The sequence below is a fragment of the Natrix helvetica genome (assembly GCF_964273705.1).
Source record: "Natrix helvetica genome assembly, chromosome: 5".
NCBI classification, from domain to species: domain Eukaryota; kingdom Metazoa; phylum Chordata; class Lepidosauria; order Squamata; family Natricidae; genus Natrix; species Natrix helvetica.
This window is the reverse complement of record NC_138551.1, coordinates 29459406-29487128: the sequence shown is the minus strand read 5'-3', so window position 1 is coordinate 29487128 and position 27723 is coordinate 29459406. Positions and strand designations below refer to the sequence as shown.

At 41.8% G+C, this 27723-nt stretch overlaps 1 protein-coding gene across 1 annotated transcript; it reads left to right on the top strand.

Moving 5' to 3' along the window:
* Nucleotides 1-1999: 1999 nt before the first annotated feature.
* LOC309392448 (arylacetamide deacetylase-like) lies at nucleotides 2000-10017 on the top strand (the record flags this gene model as incomplete). The annotated part of the gene is made up of 5 exons (XM_081953678.1): nucleotides 2000-2137; nucleotides 3460-3682; nucleotides 6175-6244; nucleotides 7053-7224; nucleotides 9053-10017. 5 exons carry the CDS (start codon nucleotides 2000-2002, stop codon nucleotides 9659-9661), a joined length of 1212 nt encoding a protein of 403 aa, XP_081809804.1. The 3' UTR covers nucleotides 9662-10017.
* Nucleotides 10018-27723: the final 17706 nt, after the last annotated feature.

Sequence of the window (27723 nt, the reverse complement as noted above, 5' to 3'; positions counted from 1 at the left end):
AAGGAGGTTTGCTGGAACTGGTGATATTTTTAACAGTTTTCCACATGTTTGCAGGTTCATTTGTTAAAAACTGATTCCTTAGCTTTTCAGAGTAGCTTCTTTTTGCTGCTCTGATCTTCCTTGTTAATACATTTCTGGCCTGATTTTACAGCAGTCTATCACCTTTTCTGTAGTGTTTGGAATGACGTAGCTGCTTAAGTTTAGCTGTGAAGCAAGATTTATTGTTACTGTATAATCACAAGTTCCTGTTCGGTACACATAGGTCTTTACAAAGATGACATATGATTTTACAGTATCTGTAAGTTCATCCAGGTCTGCAGAGGTTTCTGCAAAAATATTCCATTTAGTGCAGCCAAAGCAAGCTTCTAGCTTTAACTTTGCCTCCTCAGTCCAAGTTTTCACTGATTTAATTGTTGGTTTCATGGCTTTAAGTCTTTGTCTGTAGGTAGGTACAAGGTGAAACATGCAATGGTCAGAGTGTCCCACAACTGCTCGTGGTAGGGAACGATAAGCATCTTTTAGTGTTGTGTAGCAGTGGTCTAAAGTATTCTTGCCTCTTTGGCAAGCATGGACATGCTGAAAATATTTTGAAAGCTCCTTCCTTAAGTTACCTTTGTTGAAATCACCTAGAATAATGACCAGTGTATATGGGTATTTGGCTTCAGCCTCTCTAATCTGATCATCTAGAGTTTGTAATGCCTCTTTACACAAGCTTGTGGAGGCACAAACACAGCAATTAGGAGAAATGAGGACAACTCTCATGGAGAATAAAAAAGGTTTGCAGTTAATGAGTAAAACTCTAAGTTTTCATCATATAATTTATGGAAAAAAGATGTTGAGACTCTATAAAAAGTGCAAACAAGAGCAACCAGGATGGTAAGGGGACTGGAGACCAAAACATATGAAGAACTGTTGCAGGAACTTGGCATGGCTAGTCTAGTAAAGAGAAGGAGCAGGGGAGACATAATAGCAGTGTTCCAATATTTGAGGGACTACCAAGCTATTTTCCAAAGCACCTGAAGGCCAGACAAGGAATACTGGATTATTAGCTTGCCTTCCGAAGTTGTGGGAGCTTCATCACTTGAGACTTTCAAGAAGACATTGGACTGCCATTTGTCAGAAATGGTGTAGAGTCTCCTGCTTGAGTGGGCGTTTGGACTAGATGCCCTACAAGGTCCCTTCCAACTCTGTAAATCTGTATAAATCTGTACATTTGTCAAAATTTATGTCAATCACAAGAGGCACTTTGCTTGAATCGATGCATATACTATGCCAATATGTATTAACTTCCTAGCTTCTTGGGAGGAAGTCAATATGAATAAAAATCCACACCAGCTAAAGAACTATTAGTGGTGATTTCACATAACTTTGAATCATCATCATCATCAATCCTCATCAATCATTATCATCATTATTCAACCAAAGTAAATTTGCTCTTAACTTGTCTTGTTTAGCTAGCAGAATGCAGAGCATATCCTAAAACATATTATTAAATATATTTGAATAATATATTTTCAACACACACACACACACACACACACACACACTGTATATAATTTATGAAAGGAAGAGCACTGTGATGGCATCTTTATTTTATTAATCTAAATCATAGGATTTTTCTAATTGCTTTTTCCTTTGTAAATACACCAATTCTACTTTCTCTCCAGCAACTTGATCTCTTATAATTTCAGTTCTGCAACTCAAAGGTAATTTCCAAGGCAAAGTGAAGAAAGTGTGTTGCAATTCTAAAATATTTGAATAAAAAAAAAATTTCCCTGAAAAACTACGTTTCTAATAGTGAAGAACTGTCTAACCCTGTACTTAAGAAAACAAAATAGTTGTATCACCTGAAAATTTGTGAATATTTAACAAAATGCTTCTGGCACTAATTTTACTATTGAGATCAAGGAAATGCTTGATCAGCTGACTTGTCAGTATTGCAATCCTCCTCAGATTAGTCAGTGAAAGCAAGAGTTGAATAAAGTAGACAGAGTAAAAGATGGGAGGAAAATTCGTCTACTTTCTGGTAGCTTTAACTTTGATAGCCTATTACATCTACAGGCCTTTACCAGAGAATGTGGAGGAACCTTGGAAGCTGATGCTTTTAGATGCTAGCTTTAGAAGCCTAAACCATGCGGTAAGTTGAGACATTTATTTCCCGTGCTTATGCCTGAGAATGCTTGAAGGTGGTACCTTAAACACCTGTCATGTTATAGGAGATAATGAGAATAAAGCATAAAAGGAAGCCAGGAAAAAAACTAGAATAGAGTCATTTGTCAGAAAGGGAAGAAAGATACCCTTCAAAGGGAGAATAAGTGGGAATAGAGTAATTTGTGCTGATAAATGTAAACATAGGCTTGATGGTTAATATAATTAAAATCACAAGAAAATTGTTTTGTGAATAAGTTGAATGAACATATAACATGTGCTTTGGGGCAGCTGGGCTATTGTTGGCTGATTATCCCAGTGCTTAGTCCTATAATGTATACCTAACTTCTAAGTTCCAAAAGTCAGCTAAAGTTAAGGTGATAGATTTAGACAATATTCAAAATCCCACTTGTCCATGGAGGTCACAGCATAACCAGTAACTCACTCTTAATTCAGAGGGTTGTTGTCAGGATAATACAAGGAGGGACACCCATGTTACCTATCTTTCAGGGGGGGAAAACCTTGAATTAAAAATGTAATAATTCCTGGAGGTCCAAATGCTCTATCTGTGTTTGTCGGCATTGCTAAGTATTCAATCGATTTTTATTATGGTCACAGATGCGCATTAAAAAGAACAACAATAATAGTAAAAAATAAAAATATAGGCAGACAGAATAATATATTAGATTGGTGCTGGATTAACAGTGGACTATTTGCCTAATTCTACATGCAGGATAGTGGAATTTGGCCACGTTAAGAGACACTACTTCACTTTGATCTGATAGCCGTAGTTGTACTTGAAAAAGGTCACTATTTCCCAGATATTTTATTAGCTAAGGTGTTATAAATTGAGTCCTTGTAGAAGATGCCATATAGTAGACTTGAGCTACAGTTTCAATGGCCCCTTGACCACAGGGCAGTCCCAGCTCAAATGGTATTCAGCCAGAATTCCGAAATGTGGAAACCTGACCTAAACCAGGATTAGTAAAACAGGTTTTACTCTTATAATACATTATTAGGAGAGGCAAATGGTAGCATCTAGTTAACCATATCCTATTATGGGAATACTCAAATATATTAGCAATTTCTTTGACAAAAATAGAGAAAGTGATGTCAAATCAGTATTCTAGCGTAAATTATTAATCTTTTATATACCTCCCTGTGGTCATTAGACCATGAATCACTGAACAGTTATACTTTTAATCCCTTGTCTATCCTATCCTATCAGTATCACATGCAGTATCTCCAAGGCAACAGATGCTGGTATTTCGTTCAGGCCAAAAAAAAAGGATGTTAATATTTGTTTTGCAGGCCGCAATTGTGGAAAAGTTGGGTCTTGGACACTATATGGATGTTATAAATCTGTACACAATGGTTGAATATACAGCACCTATATCTGATGAAAACGTTATTGTAACAGACACAGCATTTAGCCATGTTCCAGTACGTCTTTATATTCCTACAAAGCAGTCAGATGTCTTGAAAAGAGCAGTGATTTTCATCCATGGAGGTGGATGGTGTTCAGGATCAGCAAGTAAGCATAATTATTTTATTCCACTACTGTGGGTCTCAAATAAAAATGTATCTGTTTCTTCTGATATCCAAGGGCTTTCATTGAGGTATAACAGAGAAATCATCCTTCTTGAGTTGCTGGTTATTTAATTGATTTTTAAAACCATCCTGATGATTCTCACAAAATGAATCACATAGAAGGTACAAGATTCACAATTATCAAAAGGTAAATTGATGAGGTTGCACCTTCCAACCTCTTTAAATCTTGCCAGTTTATCGGCTTGCCAATTTTAATTTACAATATAATCTGAGCAGTAGGGGAAAACAAAGTACTAAGTTGCTGTTATCCCATTATTTTCATTGGGACGGTTCAAAACCCATTTTAAAAGATCTTCACATCCCATTGACTACTTGCTTCTCTTCTTTGGTAGCCTTTCTTGGCAGCCTCATCAGGAGCCGTATTATTCCAAGGGATCACTGAATGGTAGAGATTAGAGTAGTTTTTCCCTTCCTCAATAATGTTATGAAATGGGGAGGAGGAGCCAACGTTGCAACGGTACGGACATGTGGTCTCGATGCTCCGAGACTGCCGCTGATACTTTTGCCGCTGGGTGGTCCAATCGGACCTAAACCATCCAAAGAGACGGTGAACAGGTAGACTACGTCTTGCTGATCTCAGGGACCCCACGAAGTCCCTGAATGATCCATAGAAGGTTTTAAAGCTGGTGACAAAAGGCATTCCTGTTTCTCCTTTGATCTCACTGTCTTTGTACTTCAAAGTTCCGTAATTAAAAGCGCACAAAGTGTTTACACAACTGTCCTTTGACAGCCTTATCGGCACTGGGAGGGGGGGGGATGGAACCTCTTTACAACTGATTTTGTGTTTAAGATATGTATATTATATAATATATATATATATATATATATATATATATATATATATATATATATATATATATCTCGGGCTGTATATATCTTAGATATGTATATCTTATATATATGTTGTATTTGTACTGATAAATAAATAAAGGGAGACTAGGATATCCCGTGGCTTAGTGGTTAAGACTCCTGCCTAAGATATATACAGCCTGGGTTCTAATCCCAGTAAGGGTATGGCTAGCTGATGAGAGCTAATTAGCTCGAAATAGATCTATCCTAGTCTCCCTTTATTTATTTATCAGTACAAATACAACACAAATATAAAAGGCAACATTAAAAATAAAAATATGGTTTTCTGCCTGCATGGTCTTCTGTGATGAAGCCGAAGGACAGAAAGAGGGAGTGTGACCTTCCTCCCATATTTAGGCATACCAGGGGTTGTAACACAAATATATACTTATTTCCCTGGCTCAACTGATAAGGAAGAGAACCCGTGGCTTAGTGGTTAAGACTCCTGCCTAAGATATATACAGCCTGGGTTCTAATCCCAGTAAGGGTATGGCTAGCTGATGAGAGCTAATTAGCTCGAAATAGATCTATCCTAGTCTCCCTTTATTTATTTATCAGTACAAATACAACACAAATATAAAAGGCAACATTAAAAATAAAAATATGGTTTTCTGCCTGCATGGTCTTCTGTGATGAAGCCGAAGGACAGAAAGAGGGAGTGTGACCTTCCTCCCATATTTAGGCATACCAGGGGTTGTAACACAAATATATATGTATGTATGTATGTATGTATGTATGTATGTATGTATGTATGTATGTATGTATGTATTACCATAACAAAAGGAACCTGGACACAAATTGTAAACAGTGACTTGGAAAAAAAAAAGCTTAGAAACTTGGTCAACTAATCTTTATTTAGAATATGTTATAAAGGCTTAAGGTTATTGGATGATTTTTGTAATAACTGATGAAATGCCATCAGGTGGTTGTGTTTTTAACTATGGATTATTTTATGCAAAAGGACACTAAAACTTCAGTGAAATGAGAACTATGATATGTTGATAGTAAGACTCATTAAGAATCTTTGACATTTGATATGAATATAAGTAGTGACTGTGGAAGAGATACACAAAAGCTAATTGTAACCAATTGACATACTTTCTATAAGATGTAATGTTAGATGATGATTTTTTGGTGTTGTTTGTTTAATAAAAATAAAAATTTCTTGCAAAAAAATAATAATGTTATGATGCTCCCAAAATTCATTTCCATTCCCAGAATTCCTCAGCCAGTAGAATTTTGGGAACTGGCATCTACAAATCTTGAAGTTGCCAACATTGGAAAACATTCGAGTAGAGATTCATGGAAAGTTTCCAGAAAGTCCCTCCCAAAAGAAACCGAAAACAGCTCATTAGAATTTGTAGGTTTAGGACTTCAAACCTCACCTGAACACAAGGCAGGAACATTTCTGCTATTCATAAAATGAGCTTGATGTTTCTTAGCTTTCTATGGTAAGCTCACTCTTGTGGTAGACTGAAGCCCTTGTTCCATATTATTTTTGATGCATGTATAGTGTATTGGTATTGCAAGAATAATAAAACATGCTTTGCCACTTATTTTTCACAGCCATGAAAGCCTATGACCTCTTATCAAGATGGACATCAGAAAGACTAAATGCTGTTGTGGTGTCAGTCGAGTAAGAATGGGGTTTGAAGGAGACATTTTCATTCATTAATCTTTTACTAAACAAATATAATCTGATTGGAACACGGTATAATAATATTTAAATACATAAAATAAAATGCACAAATCATTTCAAAAAACTAAAATCTTTATTTCAAAATATAAAAATATAGAGATTGTCAGCCTTTTGGAGTAATCCAGACAAACTATTGTATCTTGTATGAAAACTACCCAACACTATGGGTAGTAAGGCTACCTTTATTGCAAAGTTATAGTAACAGAATTTTGCTTTTTTTTGCCCCGTTTCCTTTACTTTGAAAGGAACCAGCATGGTCCCTTCTGAGATGCTTTCCATACCCAATTCCTTTTGTGGACTGAGATGTCTCCTATCTCTTATCTGTGGGCTGTGTTTCTTCCTTCTCTTCCTTAAGGATATTTCCACAGATTATTACATCAATCTTGCTTACCAGCTGCTTTTAAAAAAGCTAATGATATTTTCCAAAGTTAAAGATTATTCTGTCTCATATTATTCCACATAACTCATAGCTTCCATAAAGCATATATTCCAATGAAGCCTAATTATTCTATTGACTAAACAGACCAGAATAGAATAAGTCAATAAAAGGAAAATAAATTTTATTGATCATTTAGCACATAAGTAAGTCAGGAATTCAAAAAAATTAAGCAAATTGTATATCGAAGAAAATCACCCTTTAAAATCTAGTATCAGTAGTGTAAATCTAGGGATAAATTAATTTTGTTTTACCAACACAAGGAATTTATATATTTCTTTCATTGTGTTTTTAATTAATTCCAAAAAGTTACAGACTAGCTCCAAAATATCGGTTCCCCGTTGCATTTGAAGATGTGTACTCTGTATCAAAATACTTTCTACAGAGCAGCATTCTGGAGAAATATACTGTAGACCCAAGCCGCATAGCCATTGCAGGAGACAGCGCAGGAAGTAACTTAGCTGCAGCTGTAACCCAGCAGGTAAGAATTACCCATTTGAAAGTAATAAATCCAAAATGGAATTATACATGTTACTAATCTCTGTTATCTCAAACTATCCTGATACTAGTTTATTTACCTTGGGGCTTTTCACACTGTCTACCTAAGAGTAGGAAGTCATAATTTTTTAATTACCCTGAAAGATTCAGGATCTTCTAGGGAGTTCAAAATGGAGGATCATAGAATTATGTCTGTTACTTGGACCCCGACTGTCTGAAATTATCATGTAACATAATACCTGCAGCAATTAACAATCAGGGTACTGCTGGGACTTTTCATATTAGAGGTGTAATACTGGGTATCTACCATTTTAATAGAAAGTCCTAGATTTTTAGTTTGTTGTTTGGCCCAGACCAAGAAGTGGCATGCAGGCCATCTACCATGTTTGCAATGAAGCCCAAGACGAAAACTGATTCAGGAGGAAATCCACTAGATAGCACCTTGTCAATGGTTATTTCATTGTGAAAAATGTAACTTCAGCCCCATTTGAAAAATAAGCAAGGTCAAGAACACCATCAAAGTAAATTTAACACATTCATATGAGCTGTAAATGACATTAGACAAACAAACAATTCGGATTCTTACATTTTATTTGATATATTTGCATATTCATGAATTTTCTTAGAGGGGGAAAAGGAGAAATTGCTATGTGTTGTTCTTTTACATACCTTAATTATAAAGTGAGCGAGAGAAATTGTCTCTAGGAAATTGCAATCTGGGTTTTACTCCAGTCCTAAATCTCAAGAGAAGTACAGGTAGTCCTCAATTTATGACCACAATTGAGCCCAACATTTCTGTTGCTAAGCAAGATAATTATTAAATGAGTTTTGCCCCATTTTATGACTTTTCTTGCCAAAGTTGTTAAGTGTTAAGTGAATCACTTAAGTTAGTAACACAGTTGTTAAGTGAATCTGGCTTTCCAATTGACTTTGCTTGTCAAAAGATTGCAAAAAGTGATCACATTATCTTGACACAAGTGTTGTATGTGTAAAAAGCAGTCACAAGTCACTTTTTTCAGGGCCATTGTAACTTTGAGCAGTCAGTAAACAAACTGTTGTAAGTTGAGGACTACCTGTATACTTTCGCATGGAGCATTTCCACATTTGGAACCAATTTCGTTGTATTTAAGTACAATGACAATAAAGATTATACTTACTTACAGCGGCTTAAATATAAGTGAAAGATCTAACTTCACTCCCATTGCAAGAATAAAAAAAGCTCAACAACACTATCAAAGTAAATTTAACATATTTATATGAGTGGTGAATGACATAAGACAAACAAACAAAAATTTATCAAGAAAAAATAATTTTGGGGGAATAAGAGGTCACTTTTTAGGACAATGTTAGGATACTGAGTTGGACATGACCTGTATTTTACAAGGAGAAGAATTTTAAATCTCCCCTCACTCTGCTCCTTTTCCCTATCCAGCCTATTTTGACCATGAAAAAGAATTGAAAAAAATCAAATAATTCCTAAAACATCTAAACTCCACAGAGTCATGATAAAAAATAGTTATATTATAGTCATTGATGAATAAGATTGTAACATACTAAAATTTTGAAGATATCTTTTGGTAGCAAGTGTAATAAGATATCTTTCAGTATTTTATTTGCAATTTTCTTCAAAAGTCATTAGTGTAGAAAATTGCTAGATTACAAATACTGTGAAAAACATATCAGTTAACGTTTTTCCCTTAAAATTTTGAATAAAAAAGATAGAAAATGGCATACATTATGAAATATGAAACATATTAAATAGTCCATCTTTCATAGGAAAAATATTTCTAATAAATTCTTTTCTTTTCTAGATTCTAGATGACCCTGACATCAAAGCTAAATTCAAGATTCAAGCTTTGTTGTACCCTGGTCTTCAGACTATTGATGCAGAATTGCCATCCCTTCAGGATAATAAAAACATGCCAATTCTGCCTAAAACATTATTAAGCAGATTCCTCAGTGAATATCTTACATCAGATGACTCTTTTTCCAAAGCTTTAGAGACCCACCAACATGTTCCTGCAGAGTTCAACCATTTGTTTAAATTTGTAAACTGGAGTAAGTGGCTACCTGAAAGATTTAAAAAAGGCCACATTTACACTGACCCATCACATAGAAATTCCAAAACTGGACACAAATATCCAGGTTTAGTCGATCCAAGGCTGGCACCACTTTTAGTTGAGGACATCAAGCTCCGGTGCTTACCACTTACATATGTCCTCACTTGTCAATATGATGTCTTGAGGGATGATGGAATCATTTATGTTTCCCGTCTTAGGGAAGCAGGAGTTAAAGTAGCACATGAACATGTTGACAATGCTTTTCATGGTGGTATAATGTTTATTACAGGCCCTTTTGTCCTAAATATAGGACACAGAATGGCTAACAACTACATTGAGTGGCTGAATAAGAACCTGTGAAAATACACCTATACCACCTGAAGATGGTTGCTCTGGATTCATTCGGTTTCGTTCAATTTATATTAATTTTTTCAGGGACATTATCCTTTTGGTCAATAAATTTGACACTGTAATTGCACAATTATTATACTTGATATAGAATCTCTTGTTTCCTGTTGTTTGAATAAGTATGAGAAGATTGGTAGTATATGTGGGGGACTTGTATAACCATTAAATGATTAATAATTTAAAATGAAAAATAAAGCTTCTTTTGACCATATCATATGTGAATTTAGAGACTTGAATCTTGATGTTATTCAGGATTGCTTTAAAAGTCATGATTCATTTCTATCCACTTTTGGCACCAGTGAAATGTGATCCAGTGGGCTTTTTAAGGTAACTTGTTCCTTTTGGGAAGCAACCAGTGTGAATATCTGGCTGCAGACCATTGTAAGTTCTTGAGTAGCATTTCATGAATAAAACCTCTTGGTTTCTCTTGATTGGATTTTGCATGGATTTTGTCAAAGGAAATGGGTGTGATAGTGCCTATAAATTCATCTTTGATTCAGGGTGACTTGTTGATTCAGAAAAAATGAATAAAACATTCTATGAGATATATTATGCCACAAATGTACAAGCTACTTCAATGCTACTTCCCATCGTGAGCTGCTGGATTAGTTAGATAGATATGCTCCTTAGGACGCTTCCTTAGATCTAGCTTATTTAATCAGTCTCCAATTTTCACTTTTTAGGAGAGACAATCCAAAAATGGTGAGGTTGCAACTAGTGCACTGTAGAGGAACTAGAATATCTAGCTCCATTTCAGCCAGGTGTCTGACTTGGGTATGTGTTAAAGATTCTTTTTAAAACCATATTCAATTAGATTGACCCAAACTCAAGAGAGATAAAAAGAAGTGCTGGACTTTGGATGTGTAAGACAAATATGTGTGCTTCCTATTCTCCATGGTATCGACGAGAGAGTCTAGAATGGGGTTATTCTACACTGCTAGCTCATTAAATGAATTGAAAGTGTGAAAACATGCCTCCTTGGTAATGGTCCTCGGTCTTTCAATTCAGTCTCAGCTTGCAAGACTGGTTTCTCTTGAGCTCCCAGCTCAGTGGTTGAAAGATGTGTTTTAATATTATCTGGATTGTTTGGTTTTTGGGGGTTCGGTAAGGAAGACAATACACGGTGCCTTCATCGTACTTTTAGTTTACCACCACAGACTCTTCTGTGGGGCTCCATTAACCCAGTTTCTAGTGCGCCAGGGCTTCCTGCATTTGAGGTCTGGACTTTGCCTCCTTAATGATAACTGGAGGTAGGAGCTGATTATAGCTGCGGCAGATGAACATCGTGGTTTCAATTTCAACAGCAGGTCCATTGGGCTCTGGAGACAGTCTGCGCTGCTATTTTAGGAGTACAGCAGTAAGGCAGTAATTTAAGGAAACTTTCCCTTTTGACAATTCTAGCCGCTTTTCAAATTGGCAGTTTCGGCATTTTTTAGCATAGGTGGTGGCGAGGCTAGTGACAAATTTGACCGTTCACAGGATCACTGCTCCTGTAAAATATGACTCTGAAAGCTCCATGGACATCCACTGTCCCAACGTTTTTTCCCGCCTCTTCATTTTGGTGTGCAGATGGTTGCCTCAGAGTCCTGAAAACAGCAGTGGCCATTTTGTTTTCTTCTGCCAGCCATTTAGTTCACGTCAGCTGGACAGAACCATTTAAAATTGTATTGGCACCAGTTCTGCTTTCCACAGGATTTATTGGAGTCTGAATAAACCAGGGGAAAGGGTCATCTGGTCCTGCCCCGTGTTTTGTGATCGCCTCCAGCTTAAAGAGCATTCGGGTCATCTGGGCCTAACCTGTATTGTGAATTGCCGCAGGAGCATTGTATCGACTAAAACTTCCTCATTTTTGCTGAATTGCTGACTGCCATCAGCATCATAACTTTGCCTGATTGCTGTTGACAACTGCACTTACCTTTATCTGGCTGACTGATTGGTAATGATCAGGCGGAGAACAGTACTGTTTCAGGCCCAGTCCAGACTGAGTCACCACCTCTGGGTTCTGAATATAATATCAGGGGGCTTAGTAATGCTAGATCAACTAGCCTAGCAGTGACAACCAAAATTAAGGCCAAGGCTAGGACTCAGAAGAGGGCTTCATGAGCCGAGCAAAAAGGGGCCAAACAGAGACAAAAAGCATTAGATCGGGCAATTAGTAGTGCTAGCAAACAATTTGGCAATCATAAGCAATCTAAACCTAAGACATCAGATGCATCTCTGTTAAGCATAGTAACTGACAATGCTGGTCCTTTGAGGTCTTTAGGATCACATCTTACACATAGAGCTTGATCTAGGCATAGGAATAGGGAGAGAACATAGGGCTGATTAGACCGGTTGCCCCATCTACTTCATGAGATTCTGTCAGACCACAGGAGACAATCTTTATTCCCATTGAGGCAGGGATCCCTCCAGTGGACCTGGCAGAGCAGGAGATGCCTGCCTATTTCAGGAGATGGATTTCTCAGGCGATTAGGCAAGAGATGGCTGAATGACTCTATCTATGCTCATGCCCAAGATGGTGTCCTGTTGCGTTTGAGGAGAGCTTCAGGGATATGATTGTCCTTTTGGGGGCTTGCAGGGGGTACCCTATCCCATCGTTGGTTCCAGGTCCAGCTATTAGAACTTCCTGGGACCTCGGGGATACCCTTGAGCTGCGATGTCCTGCCTTGTAGTCAGAACATCGTGAGTGAAATGTGGAGGTTGGCGGTGAAAGGAGAATGGAGAGCGTCGATGGCTGCCAGTGTGGGTGTGGTCAGCGGCGGGATTCCAGGCCTGGGGTCTCTGCAGCCGGCGTGTGTGGTCGTCGTCATCGGGACGCCCAACCTGGCGTCTCTGCAGCTGGCGTGGGAGTGGGTGGCGGCAGCGGCAGCAGGATGCCTGGCCTGGGGTCTCTGCAGCTGCTGCTCCCCATGCCATAGTGTTATCCCAGGACCTAGTTACTTGCGGGATCGCATCCTCCCACATACATCCCTGCGGCCAATCCACTCTCACAGGGAGGGCCTTCTCCAGGTGCCGTCCACTAGGCAATGCCAGCGGGCAGCACCAAGGAGTAGAGCCTTCTCTGTGATGGGCCCAACCCTCTGGAATGACCTCCCCCCCGACATTAGAACCACCTTGGACTTCCGCTCCTTCCGACAAAAATTGAAGACTCACCTGTTCCGATTAGCTGGCCTGGCATAATTATAAATGTTACAACTATGAACTCCTGGTAGTATACTCTCATCTGGTTATTTTAAGGGTAATGTTTTAATTTCTAATTGTTTTTAGGGCTTTTAGACCCATATTTATTCTTCTGTACAGTACTCTTAATTTTAACCTCCTCCACATATATATGTATATTTATAGTTATATTTATATTTGTATTTTATCTGTTATTTGTTGTGTGGACTGTACACCGCCCCGAGTCCCTTTTTGGGAGAGGGGGCGGTTTAGAAATGCGAAGAATAAATAAATAAAATAAAATAATAAATAAATCCCGGTTGCTCCCCCCCTCCACCTTGCTTTTGGACATGATAGATTGGATCAGAGGGGAGTGGCTGAGGCAGCTGGCATGGATACTTACGCCAGCAGAAGATGGCTTCGGTAGTTGGCGTGGGCATGGTTGGAGTGGGGGTCCTTTGTTGTGGCCTCCTCCAGTATCACCGCTGTTGCCTGAGCCACCGTACTGTGCCATTTGGCCATTTGGCCCCTCCTCCTGTGACACTATGGACTGGGTCAACGGAGTGCGGCCCTGGCGACAGATATGAACGTGGCTGCCATGGACGGAGGTTGGCTGTTGGAGTCGTTGAAGTTGGAGCAGCCACTGCTGCCTCTGCTGTCCTCACCGCCACATCACTGGCCGCTTCACCACCTCGCAATCTATCATCTGCTGCGATTTTGACAGCTGGCTGTTACTCTTACATACTGTCCTTAGCACCTACCGTTTCTATGATGGACACAAGCTACCCCCTTGAACACTGTTGGCTGCCCCTCCCATGCACATGTCATCTCCTCGTTCCATCTCCCCTTGATGTCATCCCATTTGGTTGATGTCACACTCTTCTCTATGTTATACTCCGACAGAACTTTACTCCTTCCGGGAACTCCCTTTTTCCCGGGGATGGCCTTGTTGCCTATCTTTTTTTTTTTTTAATATTTATTTCTTTTATCAAGACACTTCCTTAATGACAGATCTTGGGATCCCGAGAGGTGGCATGTGAAGGAGAGATTTCTCAGGGTTTTTTACAGGAGTTGTTAAATCAAATTTTATGGGAAGTGCGGGGTGTGTGTGATTTGGATGGCTCAGACAGGCTTGGGGGGAAGTCTGCCAGGGCACAGGCCAGAGCTAACTAATGGGCACGGGTCAGGAGTGCTGGGAAGGGTTGGGATTCCGAGGGAGACATTAAGCCATTCCATTTGGGGGTTTACCATCTCTACTGTTTGTGGGAGAGGCAGATATAGTGGGGGCCGAGGGCCAAATTATGTTTGGGGGATGCGGGTTCGCTGTTTAAGAGCGATCACGTGTTCCGACCCTCATCACCTTTTTCACACCCCCGGGTGCTCGGGATTACAGGACACTTGTCTCCGGTTGGTGTCGCTTAACGCCAGGTCCGTGATGCATAAGGCTCCCCTTATTTACGACCTCATACAAGAGGGTAGAGCGGACCAGGCGTGCATTATGGAGACCTGGTTGGGCCATTAGGGGGGTGTTCGCCTTAGTGAACTATGCCCATCAGGCTTCCTGGCGTTTCACAAGCCGAGAGCCCAGGGCAGGGGTGGGGGGTGGCGGTGGTTATTAGGAAAAGTCTCAGACTTCAGGAGGTCACTGCACCTCAGATAGGCGGGTGTGAGTCCCTTTTTGTGAAATGGGGCCTTGGAGTTCAGGTGAGCCTTTTTGTTACATACCTGTCTCCCTGCTACGTTTCATCGGCCCTACCCGACCTGCTTGATGTGTTAGCTGGACTGACGGAAGATTTCAATCTGCCTTGCATTGGCGAGACATCCGAGTCAGCTCAGGAGTTCATGGCTTCCATGACAGCTATGGACCTAACTCAGTTAATTCAAGATTCCACCCATAATAGGGGACACACACTCGACCTGATTTTTGTCTCTGGGCAGTGGATGAATGATCTAGATTTAGGGGATATTTCTATTCAACCCTTGTCATGGTCTGATCATTTCCTCATCAGGCTTGACTTCAATACTGCTACCCCTCAACGTGTAGTCCTCAATGGAACTGCATCTACATGGCTCTGTTTTGCAGTGGAGTACTCCAAGGCTCTATTTTGGGCCCAGTACTCTTCAACATCTTCATCAATTATTTGGATAAGGGAATAAATGGGGAACTCATCAAATTTGCAGATGACACCAAGCTGGCAGGAATAGCCAACACTCCAGAAGATAGGAGAAAGACACAGAAGGATCTTCACAAACTTGAACATTGGGCACTTTCTAATAAAATGAAATTCAATGGTGAAAAGAGTAAGGTTCTACATTTAGGCAACAAAAATGAAATGCACAGGTAAAGTATAGGTGGTACCTTGCACAACAGTAGTAACTGTGAAAGGGATCTTGGAGTCCTAGTGGACAACCATTTAAATATGAGCCAGCAGTGTGCAGCAGCTGCCAAAAAAGCCAACACAGTTCTAGGCTGCATAAACAGAGGGATAGAATCAAGATCACGTGAAGTATTAATACGACTTTATAATGCCTTGGTAAGGCCACACTTGGAATACTGCATTCAGTTTTGGTCACCACAATGTAGAAAAGATGTGGAGACTCTAGAAAGAGTGCAGAGAAGAGCAACAAAGATGATTAGGGGACTAGAGGCTAAAACATATGAAGAACAGTTGCAGAAACTGGGTATGTCTAGTTTAATAGAAAGAAGGACTAGGGGAGACATGATAGCAGCATTCCAATATCTCAGGGGTTGCCACAAAGAAGAGGGAGTCAAACTATTTTCCAAGACACCTGAGGGTAGAACAAGAAGCAATGGGAGGAAACTAATCAAGGAGAGAAGCAACTTAGAACTGAGGAGAAACTTCCTGGCAATTAGAACAATTAATCAATGGAACAGCTTGCCTCCAGAAGTTGTGAATGCACCAACACTGGAAGTCTTTAAGAAGATGTTGGATAGCCATATGTCTGAAATGGTATAGGGTTTCCTGCCTAGGCAGGGGGTTGGACTAGAAGACCTCCATGGTCCTTCCAACTCTGTTATTGTATTGTATTGTGAATCCTACTTAGTGGCGATAAAAGCGGCAAAATGGCAGCATTTTTCCGCTCTTATCGCATCCGCAGATAACTACTCAGCCGCCCTGTTTTGGGTGACCTGTTCCTTACTTAACCAAGGAACTGGGAAAGACACCTTGCAGGGTAGGGCTGAAGAATTTGTTCAGTATCTGCAGAATAAAATCGCTCAGATTCGGACAGGCTTGGACTCTGATTGGCTAGATTTGGGTGAGTCGACGGGGACGAATCTTGTGGAGACAATCTGGGATGAGTTGACCCTGTGACCCCCGAGGGCATGGACAGAATTATGGGAAGACTGAGTGCTGCCACTTGTGTGCTGGATCTGTGTCCCTCTTGGTTAGTTTCGGCTTCCCGGGAGGTGACACGAGGCTGGTTCCAGGCGATTACCAACGCTTCATTGACAGAGGGGTTCTTTCCCACCACCTTGAAGGAGGCGGTGGTGAGACCCCTCCTTAAGAAGCCTTCCCTGGACCCAGCTTCTTTAGCCAACTATCGTCCGGTCTCCAACCTTCGCTTTGTAGCAAAGGTTGTCGAGAGTGTGGTAGCACGTCAGCTTCCCCAGTACCTGGATGAAGCTGTCTGCCTGGATCCATTTTAGTCAGGTTTTAGGCCTGGGTACAGCATGGAGACAGCACTGGTCATGTTGGTCGATGATCTCTGGCGGGTCCGGGACAGGGGCTGCTCCTCTGTCCTGGTCCTATTAGACCTCTTGGTGGCTTTTGATACCATCGACCACGGTATCCTACTGCGATGACTCGGGGGGGTTGGGAGTGGGGGGCACCATTTTACGGTGGTTCTCCTCCTACTTGTCGGATTGGTCGCAGTTCGTGTTGACTGGAGGGCAGGGATCAACCCCAAGGCATGTCACTTGTGGGGTGCCCCAGGGGTTTGTACTCTCACTTCTCCTGTTCAACATATATATGAAACCGCTGAGCGAGATCATCCGTGGTTTTGGGGTACGGTATCATCAATATGCTGATGATACCCAACTTTTCATCTCTACCCTAAACCATCCAAATGATGCCCTCGACGTGATGTCCCGATACCTGGAGGCTGTGCGGATCTGGATGGGGAGGAACAGGCTCAAGCTCAATCCCTCCAAGACTGAGTGGCTGTGGTTTCCGTCATCCTGATTTGTACATCTTGTTCCATCTTTGATGATAGGGGGAGAAATTTTAGCCCCCTCAGAGAGGGCCTGCAATCTGGGAGTCCTCCTGGACAGGTGGCTTAGTTTAGAAGAACACCTGATGGCCGTGACCAGGGGGTCCTTTTACCAGGTTCACCTAGTACGTCAGTTGCGCTCCTTCCTGGATCGGGATGCCCTATGCACAGTCACTTATGCCCTCGTTCTTTTTCGCCTGGACTACTGCAATGCTCTCTACATGGGGCTGCCCTCGAAGAGCACCCGGAGGCTTCAGCTGGTCCAGAATGCAGTCGCACGGGTTATCATGGGGGTACCTAGGTGCTCCCATGTTACACCCCTTTTAGGCAGCCTGCACTGGTTGCCGGTTATTTTCCGGATGCAATTCAAGGTACTAATTATGACCTTTAAAGCGCTCCATAGCTTAGGCCCAGGGTACCTGCGAGACCACCTACTGCCACCAATAGCCTCCCACCGTCCAGTGCGATCCCACAGAGTTGGCCTCCTCAGGGTGCCGTCGGCCAGACAGTGTCGGCTAGTGACCCCCAGGGGGAGAGCCTTCTCTGTGTGAGCACCTTCCCTCTGGAATGAGCTGCCCCCAGAGCTTTGCAAAATCCCCGAGCTCTGGTCCTTCCGACGCGCCCTTAAAAGTTGGCTTTTCCAGCAAGCTGGCCTGGCCTGTTAATTTTATCTAAGTTTTAAAATGTTAGTGTTATATTAATTTGGTTTGTTTCTTGGATTGTTTCTAATTTTCTTTTAAGTTTTGTCATATGTGGTTTTTTTATGCTGTACACTGCCCTGAGTCCTTTGGGAGAAGGGCGGCATACAAATCCAATAAAACAAACAAACAAACAAACAATTCCATCACACTCAGGAGTCCAGGCCTCAGACTAGTCGAGATCTACAGCAGGAAAGCGTGTACCCTGGGGCGGAAAGATTCCACAGGTTACCAGGGACTATGGTTTAAGGGCCTGTTTAATTCTTCTTCCTTTAAGTCCCTGCTGTCAAAGGTGAAGACAACTGCCCACCTAGGGAAGGACTCAGATTCTACCCAAGCTCGGTGGCAGAAGACGACTTTCTTTTCATGGAAAAGACAGCCAAAGGTGATGCTATTTGTTAGATAGGGCAATGAGAGGACAGATTCAGGTTCAAGGTAACAACAGCTCTTTATTTAACAGACAAGTATGTACAATCCAGCAGCTGTTAGGTCTGACAGCTCACCTTTTATAGGGAGCTGTCAGACCTCTCAACCAATCAGATTGAACCTCTGTTCCCACCTAAACAGAGGCCTGGAGTGGAAACCACAGCAGCCTGTGTGGATATCTAACACCCCTCCCCTCTTAGTTGGAGTGTTCCAATTAGTGACGTAGTCTTTTAGGTAGGCGGGTCTTTGTTTTACCATGGCAGACCTGCGCAGTTCATTTTGAACCGGTTCTTCGAGCAGGTTGGATGGACCTGTGTGCACTTCAGCTCCTCTTGGTGGAAGCTGCTGGAACTTACCCCAGGCCACGGCTGGCGTACTTTGAGTTTGTTGACTCGGGGCTCACTGTGGGCTTGCAACAAACTCAGATAAGTCTGCCGGATCTTTCGGGATTGAGAAGTCTGTGGAAGGAATGAATGTTTGCTCCTTTTGGGTAGGGCCTTGGTCATTTGGTGTCAGAGTTTCATCTGGTGCTCTAAGATTGGAGTGGGAGAGGTGACCACGGAGTTGGTCAATGTGCCTCCTCCAATTTCTACCATCCTCCAGCTCTAGTAAGTAAGAGCAAGGTCTGGTGATGCCTATCACCGTAGCGGGAACCCACAGAGTCCCCCCTGCATAGTTTTGGGCATATACTGAATCTCCTATGCTAAAGTTCCGAATCTTGCTAGTGGATTCTGGGGGCGATGTGGCAGAATAGTTTGGGGGTAGCCGTTCTAGGTGGGACCTCATACAGCGACCCATAAGAAGCTCAGCAGGGCTTCTCCCGGTGGTGGCGCTAGGAGTAATTTGTTGGATTAGTAAATAGTGATCAACCCGTGTTTGCCAATCACCCGGGCCCATTCTGGTTAGGGCCTCTTTTGCTGAGCACACCATTTGTTCCACCTGTCCATTTGAGGCCGGATGGAATGGCGCGACTAGGGCATGCCAAATTCCCTGGCTAGCTAGATAGGTCTCGAATTGCATGGCTGTAAATTGTGGCCCGTTGTCGGAGACCAAGACTTCAGGCAGGCCTGGAGAAAAGTCTCCGTAGCACCTTGATGACCGCCTCTGCGGTGGTAGAGGTCATCAGGGCTATCTCTAACCATTTCGAATATGCGTCCACAACTATTAGGAACGTTTGGCCATGAACGGGGCCTGCAAAATCTATGTGCACCCTAGACCAGGGTGCCTGAGGGCGCTCCCACTCCTTAGCGGGCGCCTCTGGGGGAGCTGGTCTGGATTCCTGACACGGAGCGCAAGTGGACATCCACTCTTCTATCTCCCTGTCCATGTTAGGCCACCAGACGTAGCTCCTAGCCAGTGCCTTCATCCTGATGATGCCAGGATGCCCCACATGCAATGCATCTAATACTGCTTGTCGCAGTTTGCTTGGAATAACCACCCGACCCCCCCACAGTAAACATCCCTTAAGAACCGACAGCTCATCACGCTTTGCATAAAACATTTTAAATTTGGCCCCAACAAGCCCCTTGGGCCACCCCCTCCATACCCAGTTAAGCACTTGCTTAATTACATTGTCCTTCGCGGAAAGGTGGGCAACATCAGGAGAGGAGACAGGTCCAGAATCCAAACAGTCAATCAATAGGACCGGTGTCTCAGGAGTGGGATCAGCCAACAGGTTAGGTAAGGGACAGCGGCTCAAGGTGTCAGCGTGTCCCAGCGTGGAGCTGGGCGGTGCACGAGTTTGTAAGTGTAGGCAGTCAGGAAAACAGTCCACCTGGTCATGAATGGAGAAAGGGACACCGGGGTGAGTCTGTCCCCAGCCAGCAGCCCCAGCAACGGCTTGTGGTCCATCACAAGTTCGAAATCGCGGCCGTAGAGGTACTCGTGGAAAAGCTTGACTCCCGCTACAGCAGCCAAAGCATCTCTGTCCAGTTGGCTATAGTTCCGTTCAGCGGGAGACAAGGTTCTTGAGTAGAAGGCGATAGGGGCTTCAGCGCCATTGGGCATGCAGTGGCTGAGGACGGCACCGATGCCGAAAGGTGAAGTGTCGCATGTCAAAACCAGTGGCAGGGTTTGGCTGTACTGGACCAGCAGGGAGTTGGCTGTGAGTAGGCGCTTTACTCCGGCGAATGTGGCAGCCTCGGCTCTTCCCCAGGTCCATTTGGTGTTTTTGGCTAGTAGTCGATGTAAGGGCTCAGCGACGGTTGCTTTCTGCCTGAGAAAGATGCTGTAGAAGTTAAGGAGCCTGAGGAAAGCTTGCAGTCTGATTGCGAGGTGTAGGAGCGTCCTGGATTGCTTTAATTTTTTGGGATGTCAGGTGGATCCCAGAACCATCAATCATGTACCCTAGGAATTCTACCCTGGGCACATTAATTTTACATTTTTCTTTTTTGAGGCAGAAGCCTTTTTCCCGAATTCTGGTCAAAACAGCCCTAACACGTTTTAAAAGTTGTGCCTCGTTTGCAGTTGATACCAAGATGTCGTTGAAATAGGGGACGACTCCTGGTATCCCCTGCAAAAGCAGTTCCATGACACTTTGGAACAGTCCAGGGGCGATACTAACTCCAAATTGCAGGCGATGGCATTTGAATGCACCCCTGTGCATGTCTACCTCCGCACCCGGGGCAGTTTGTTTGGGGGAGACTCTTACCCTGCTGACCTCTGGCTTCCTCCGTCTTTAAGCGATGTACATCATCGTTTCCGCCAGTGCCGGCCTCACCGAAAACATCTTCGTGGTGAACTCGGTATGCTTGCCCGCTGCCGGCAGCTTTGAGAAGCCTTGTATTTCGTCAGTGGATTTGTTTGACAGCTCCACTGCCCTAGCCTCATCCAGAGCCACCTGCAAGTCCAGCTCAGGTTTGGCTAACAGGCGGCGCTGAATACAGAGGTCTCTAACCCCCACACACACAATTTGGTCTGTGAGTGCCTCATCCAGATCTTTGAATTTACAATGGAGAGCCGCTGCCCTTAATGCAGCCACGTATTCATTAATAGACTCTCCCTCATGTTGGAACCTTCTATAAAATGCAAACCTACGCATTGTGCGAGACGGGGTAGGGGCGTAGTGATTTTTTAATTTGGCTATCAGCTCGTCCCAAGACACTGTGTGGACTGAATGAGGGGCCATTAAGGTTCCCGCCAAATTAAACATTTCTGTTCCGCATAGGTTTAAGAAACACGACTTCTTATGTTGCTCAGACAGTCCAGTGTAGTCGTTGGCTTCTAAAAAGCACTCGAAACGGGAGATATAAGAGTCCCAAGTTTCTGTGGGTCCATTAAACACGGCCAGTGTATTCATTCAAGTCATCCTGAGGCAATTCTTCTTCCCGTGGGGGGTAATCAGAGGCCCTCTTCTTGGTGACTCGCTTGACCTCTCGTTGAGTGATTTCCTTGAGGGAAATTTCAGCTCTGTGACTCAGCTCAGCTCAGTGACTTTCAACAGCTCTGCCTGGGCTCCTCCTCTGTTATCCCACCTTCATCGCCAATGTTCTAGCTGGGAGAACGCGGGTGGACAGATAGGAGGCGAGCCAGGACTTCAAGCAGCTAACAGCTTTAATGAATAACAGGTTGCCAAACGCGGCAGTTCACAATTCGCTAACTCAGCTAACTGGCAACAACTGAGCCCTGCTTTGACAGCCTTTATATATGCTGGCTGTCAAACAGGGAACCAATCAGCAACGAGCACAGCACCCTCTAGTGGAACGGACCAGAGGGAAAACTATAATACAAAACAACTTCCACTCTTTATTCCTACTTTCCTCAGCCTACAGGTTATTTAGGGGGTGGGGGAAAGTGCCCCTTGGTTGCCCCTCCAAGAAGATCACCGCATATCCTCCATGGATGGGAGGTTGAAGGAGTGACCACAGGTGAAGAGCGCCAAGGGGTTTTGGCAGCGAGAGAGAAAGACTTCAAATCAGTGGAGGTGGTGTGTGGCTGGTGTGCCTTGTTCTGACTTTCCCCGGTTTCAAAATGCTTTAAAAAATAAAGTTTTAGGGGTTTTTTTGGGGGGGGGGGTTGTAAAGCATTAGGGATACAAGGGTCTTGTCACTTGACAGCTTTAAGACTTGCATGTTTCAAATGCCAGAGTTCCTCAGCCAACATGACTGGAGGAGGAATTCTGGGAGTCCACAGTCTTAAAGCTGTCAAGTTTGAACATCCCTGGGTTTTTTTTTCTATAAGGTTAGAATACAAGGGTCTTGTAACTTGACATCTTTAAGACTTGCACACTTCAAATGCCAGAGTTTCTGAGTCAACATTTTGGTTGCTAAGTAAGAGCATTGTTAAGTGAGTTTCACCACATTTTATAAGTAGGACATACCCACCTGATCACATGACCGCCAAGCCGCTCCAATCCGGTCACATGACCCCCAAGCCACTCCCACAAAACAGGCCACACCTACAGAATAGTTTCTAAAAAAATTGGAAACTCACCACTGGTAACGTGTTATAAATTGAGTCCTTGTAGAAGATGTCGTATAGTAGGACTTGAGCTTTCAATGTGCCTCGTCCAGCTTTTATGTTATTCAGCCAGCATTCCTAAGTGTGGAAACATATCCTAAACCAGGATTATGAAAACAGGTTTTACTATTATAATACATTATTAGGATAGGCAAATGGTAGCACCTAGTTAACAATATCCTAGGATGGGAATAGTCAAAAACATTAGGAATTTCTTAGACAAAGAATAGGGAAAGCGATGACAAGTCATTATACTAGAATAAATTATTAATTTTCTATCTACCTCCTACTGGCCCCCTGTGGTCATTAGATCATGAGTCACAGAACATTTATATTTTTAATTCCTTCTCTATCCTATTAAATTTCGATATAATTACAATTTGTATAGTTAGCTTTTAACTTTGAATCTTTCTCTGTTCTGACTATTGAGGTCTAGATTTCATACTTCATATTCTCTGTTATTATTTATGCCTTTATTACTTTACTATCTCCCTGTTTTCTCTCCATTTACAGAATTTCTTGCTTGGTATTTCCAGTATCTGCAGGTCCCTGAAATGATGGACTCCATAACCATGAATTCCTTTCAGAGGAATTCTGAAATCTCATGGTGTCCTCTCCAGGGAAACAGATGCTGGTCTTCCTTTGAAGCAAAAATAATTCTTTTTTTTTTTCATGATACCTTCATGATATTTTCCTCCCTCACTTCTGTGTCTGGTGCATATCAGCCTTTTTCTGTGTATTTACTGTGTGAGTGCTAGATTAGCTCATTAACCATATTGTTATTATGGTCCTTGTGGATTCCAGTTAGGTGCTATCTTGCTCTTCCCTGAGCCCCTTCTGATGGATCAACTGCCTGGCCCATAGCAATTGCTGGCCAGATTGAGAAACACTTGTTTACTGAAAAAGAAATGGAGTTTAGAGTACTATGAAGCCTTTGCTTAGTACGAGGATGTTAACATTTCTTTTGTTTTGCAGGCCACAATTGTGGAGAAGTTGGGTGTTGGACACTTTATGGATGTTATAAATCTGTACACAATGGTTGAATATACACCACCTACATCTGATGAAAAAGTCATTGTAACAGACACAGAATTTAGCCATGTTCCAGTACGTCTTTACATTCCTACAAAGCAGTCAGATGTCTTGAAAAGAGCAGTGATTTTCATCCATGGAGGTGGATGGTGTATAGGATCAGCAAGTAAGCATAAGTATTTTATTCTTTACATTCCTACAAAGCAGTCAGATGTCTTGAAAAGAGCAGTGATTTTCATCCATGGAGATGGATGGTTATAGGCTCAGCAAGTAAACATAAGTATTTATCCCACTACTATGGGTCTCAAATAAAAATGTATCTGTTTCTTCTGATATCCAAGAGCTTTCATTGAAGTATAACAGAGATATGAATGAAAAAGAATGGAAAAAAATCAAATAATTCCTAAAACACCTAAACTCCACAGAGTAATGATAAAAATAGTTATATTATAGTCATTGATGAATAAGATTGGAACATACTGAAGTTTTCAAGATATCTTTTGGTAGCAAGTGTAATAATATATCTTTCAGTATTTTATTTGCAATTTTCTTCAAAAGTCATTAGTGTAGAAAATTGCCAGATTATAAATACTGTAAAAACATATCAGTTAAGGTTTTTCCCTTAAAATTTTGAATAAAAAAGATAAAAAATGGTCATATTACAAAATAAGAAACATATTAAATAGTCGATCTTTCACAGGAAAAATATTTCTAATAAATACTTTTCTAGCTTCTAGATGACCTTCTAGATGACTTTTCTAGCTTCTAGATGACCCTGACGTCAGAACTCAATTCAAGATTCAAGCTTTATTGTATCCTGTTCTTCAGAGTATTGATCTGGAATTGCCATCCTATCAGGATAATAAAAACATGCCAATTCTGCCTAAAACAGTAGTAATCAGATTCATCAGTGAATATATTACATCTGATGATTCTCCAAAGCTTTAGAGACCAACCAACATGTTCCTGCAGGGTTCAACCATTTTTTTAAATTTGTAAACTGGAGTAAGTGACTACCTGAAAGATTTAAAAAAGACCACATTTACACTAACCCATCACATAGAAATTCCAAAACTGGACACAAATATCCAGGTTTAGTGGATCCAAGGCTGGCACCCCTTTTAGTTGAAGACATCAAGCTTCAGGGCTTACCACTTACATATATCATGACTTGTCAATATGATGTCTTGAGGGATGATGGAATCATGTATGTTTCCCATCTTAGGGGGGCAGGAGTTCAAGTAGCACACGAACATGTTGACAATTTTTTTCATGGTGTTGTAACATTTATTACAGGCCCTTTTACCTTAAATATAAGACACAGAACGGCTAACAACTACATTGAGTGGTTGAATAAGAACCTGTGAAAATACACCTATACCACCTGAAGATGGTTGACCTGGATTCTTCTGGTTTCCTTCAATTTATATTATTTGTTTCAGGGACATTATCCTTTGGGTCAATATGTTTGACACCGTAATTCTGCAGTTATTATACTTGATATAGAATCTCTTGTTTCCTGCTGTTTGAATAAGTATGAGAAGCTTGGTAGAATATGTGAGGGACTTGTATAACCATTAAATGATTAATAATTTAAAATGAAAAATAAAGCTTTTGACCATTTCATGTGTGAAATTATAGACTTGGAACTTGATGTTATTCAGGATTGCTTTAAAAGTCATGATTCATTTCTATACACTTTTGGCACCAGTGAAATGTGATCCAGTGGGCTTTTTAAGGTAACTTGTTCCTTTTGGGAAGCAACCAGTGTGAATATCTGGCTGCAGACCATTGTAAGTTCTTGAGTAGCATTTATGAATAAAACCTCTTGTTTTCTCTTGATTGGATTTTGCATGGATTTTGTCAAAGGAAATGGGTTTGATAGTGCCTATAAATTCATCTTTGATTCAGGGTGACTTGTTGATTCAGAAAAAGATGAATAAAATGTAAAAAGTATATTATGCCACAAATGTACATATCCAAACTACTTCCTATGGTGAGCTGCTGGATTAGTTAGGTAGATATGCTCCTGAGGAGGATTCCTTTGATCCAACTTATTTAATAAATCTCCAATTTTCTCTTTTTAGGAGAGACAATCCAAAAATGGTGGGACTGCAAGTAGAGCACTGTAGAGGAACTAGATTATCTAGATCCATTTCAGATAGGTTTCTGACGTGGGTATATGCTAAAGATTCTTTTAAAAACCATATTCAATTAGATTGACCCAAACTCAAGAGAGATAAAAAGAAGTGCTGGATTTTGGATGTGTAAGACAAATATGTGTGCAACCTATTCTTCATGGTATCAATGTGAGAGTCTAAGATGGGGTTATTCTAGCCTGCTAGATCATTAACTGAATTGAAAGTCTGAAGACATGCCTCCTTGGTAATGGTCCTCAGTCTTTCAATTCAGTCTCAGCCCACAGGACTAGTTTCTCGTGAGCTCCCAGCTCAGGAGTTTAAAGATTTATTCTAATATTTTCTGGATTTTTTTTTTTTTGGCTTTGGTAAGGAAAACAATACAAGGTACCTTCATTGCACTGTGAGTTTAGCACTGCGGGCACTTCTGTGGGGCTCCATTAGCCCAGTTTCTAGCACTCCAAGGCTTCGTGCCATTTGAGCTCCAGACTTTCTCTCCTTAGTGATTACCAGAAGTAGCAGCTGAATATAGTTGTGACAGATAAATCATTGCAGTTTCAATTTCAACCGTAGGTCCATTAGGCTCCAGAGACAATGTGCACCACTTTTTTAGAACTGCGATAATGGAGCAGTTATTAAATCAAACTTTTTCTTTTGACAGCTCTACTCGCTTTTCAAATTAGCAGTTTTGGCATTTTTTAACATAGGTGGCAGTGAGGCTTAGGAGTCCAGTGATAAATTTGACCGTTTGCAGGCTCTCTGCTCCTGTAAAGTGTGACTCTAAGGTCTCCATTGACTTCCATTGTCCCAAAGGTTTTTCCTACCTCTTCATTTTGGCATGCAGACAGTTGTCCCAGACTCCGGACAACAGCGGTAGCCATTTTGTTTTCCTACGGTGGCCATTTTGTTCACGTCAGCTGGACAGAACCATTTAAAATTATATCAGCACTGTTTCTGCTTTCCACAGGATTTACTGGAGTCTGAATAAACACAGGGAAAGGGTCATCTGGGCCAGCCCTGTGTTTTGTAATCGCTGCTTCTTTACAGGCTGTTGGGTCATCTGGGCCTAACCTGTATTGTGAATTGCCACAGCAACATTGTAACAACTAAAACTCCTTTATTTTTGCTGAATCGCTGACTGCCATTAACAGCATAACTTTGCCTGATTGCTGTTGACAACTGCACTTGCCTTTATCCAGCTGACCAATGATATGACTCAGGACAGGACAGTTTTGGGCCCAGCCCAGGCTGAGTTATCACCTCTGGTGTCCGAATCTAATATAAGGGGGCTCAGTAAGCCTAGATTAATTAGCCTAGCTGTGGCAGCCAAAATTAAGGCCAAGACTAGGCTCAGAAGAAAGCTTCTCGAGCCAAGGAAAAAGTGACCAAACAGAGACAGAAAGCATTAGATTGGGAAATTACCAGGGCCAGCAAACAATCTGGCAATCATACGTGATCTAAACCTAAGATATCAGATGAATCTCCATTAAGTGTAGTAACTGACAACGCTGGTCTTCGAGATCTTTAGGATCCTGTCCTACACCTACAGCTTGGTCACCTGAGGCTCTTAGTGAGCAGGGAGAGAACGTAGTGCTGATTAGACCGGTTGCCCCATCTACTTCACAACATTCCGTCAGACCACCGGAGACAATCTTTATTCCTACTGAGGCAGGGACCCCTACACTGGACCTGGCAGAGCAGGAGATGCCTGCCTTTTTCAGGAAGTGGATTTCTCAGACTATTAGGCAAGAGATAGCCAGATTCCACAAAAGTCAAGTGTCTAGGCCTCAGACTAGTTGAGATCTACAGCAAGATAGCATGTACTATGTTGGGGGGGGGGCATCCCACAGGTTACCAGGGACCATGGCTT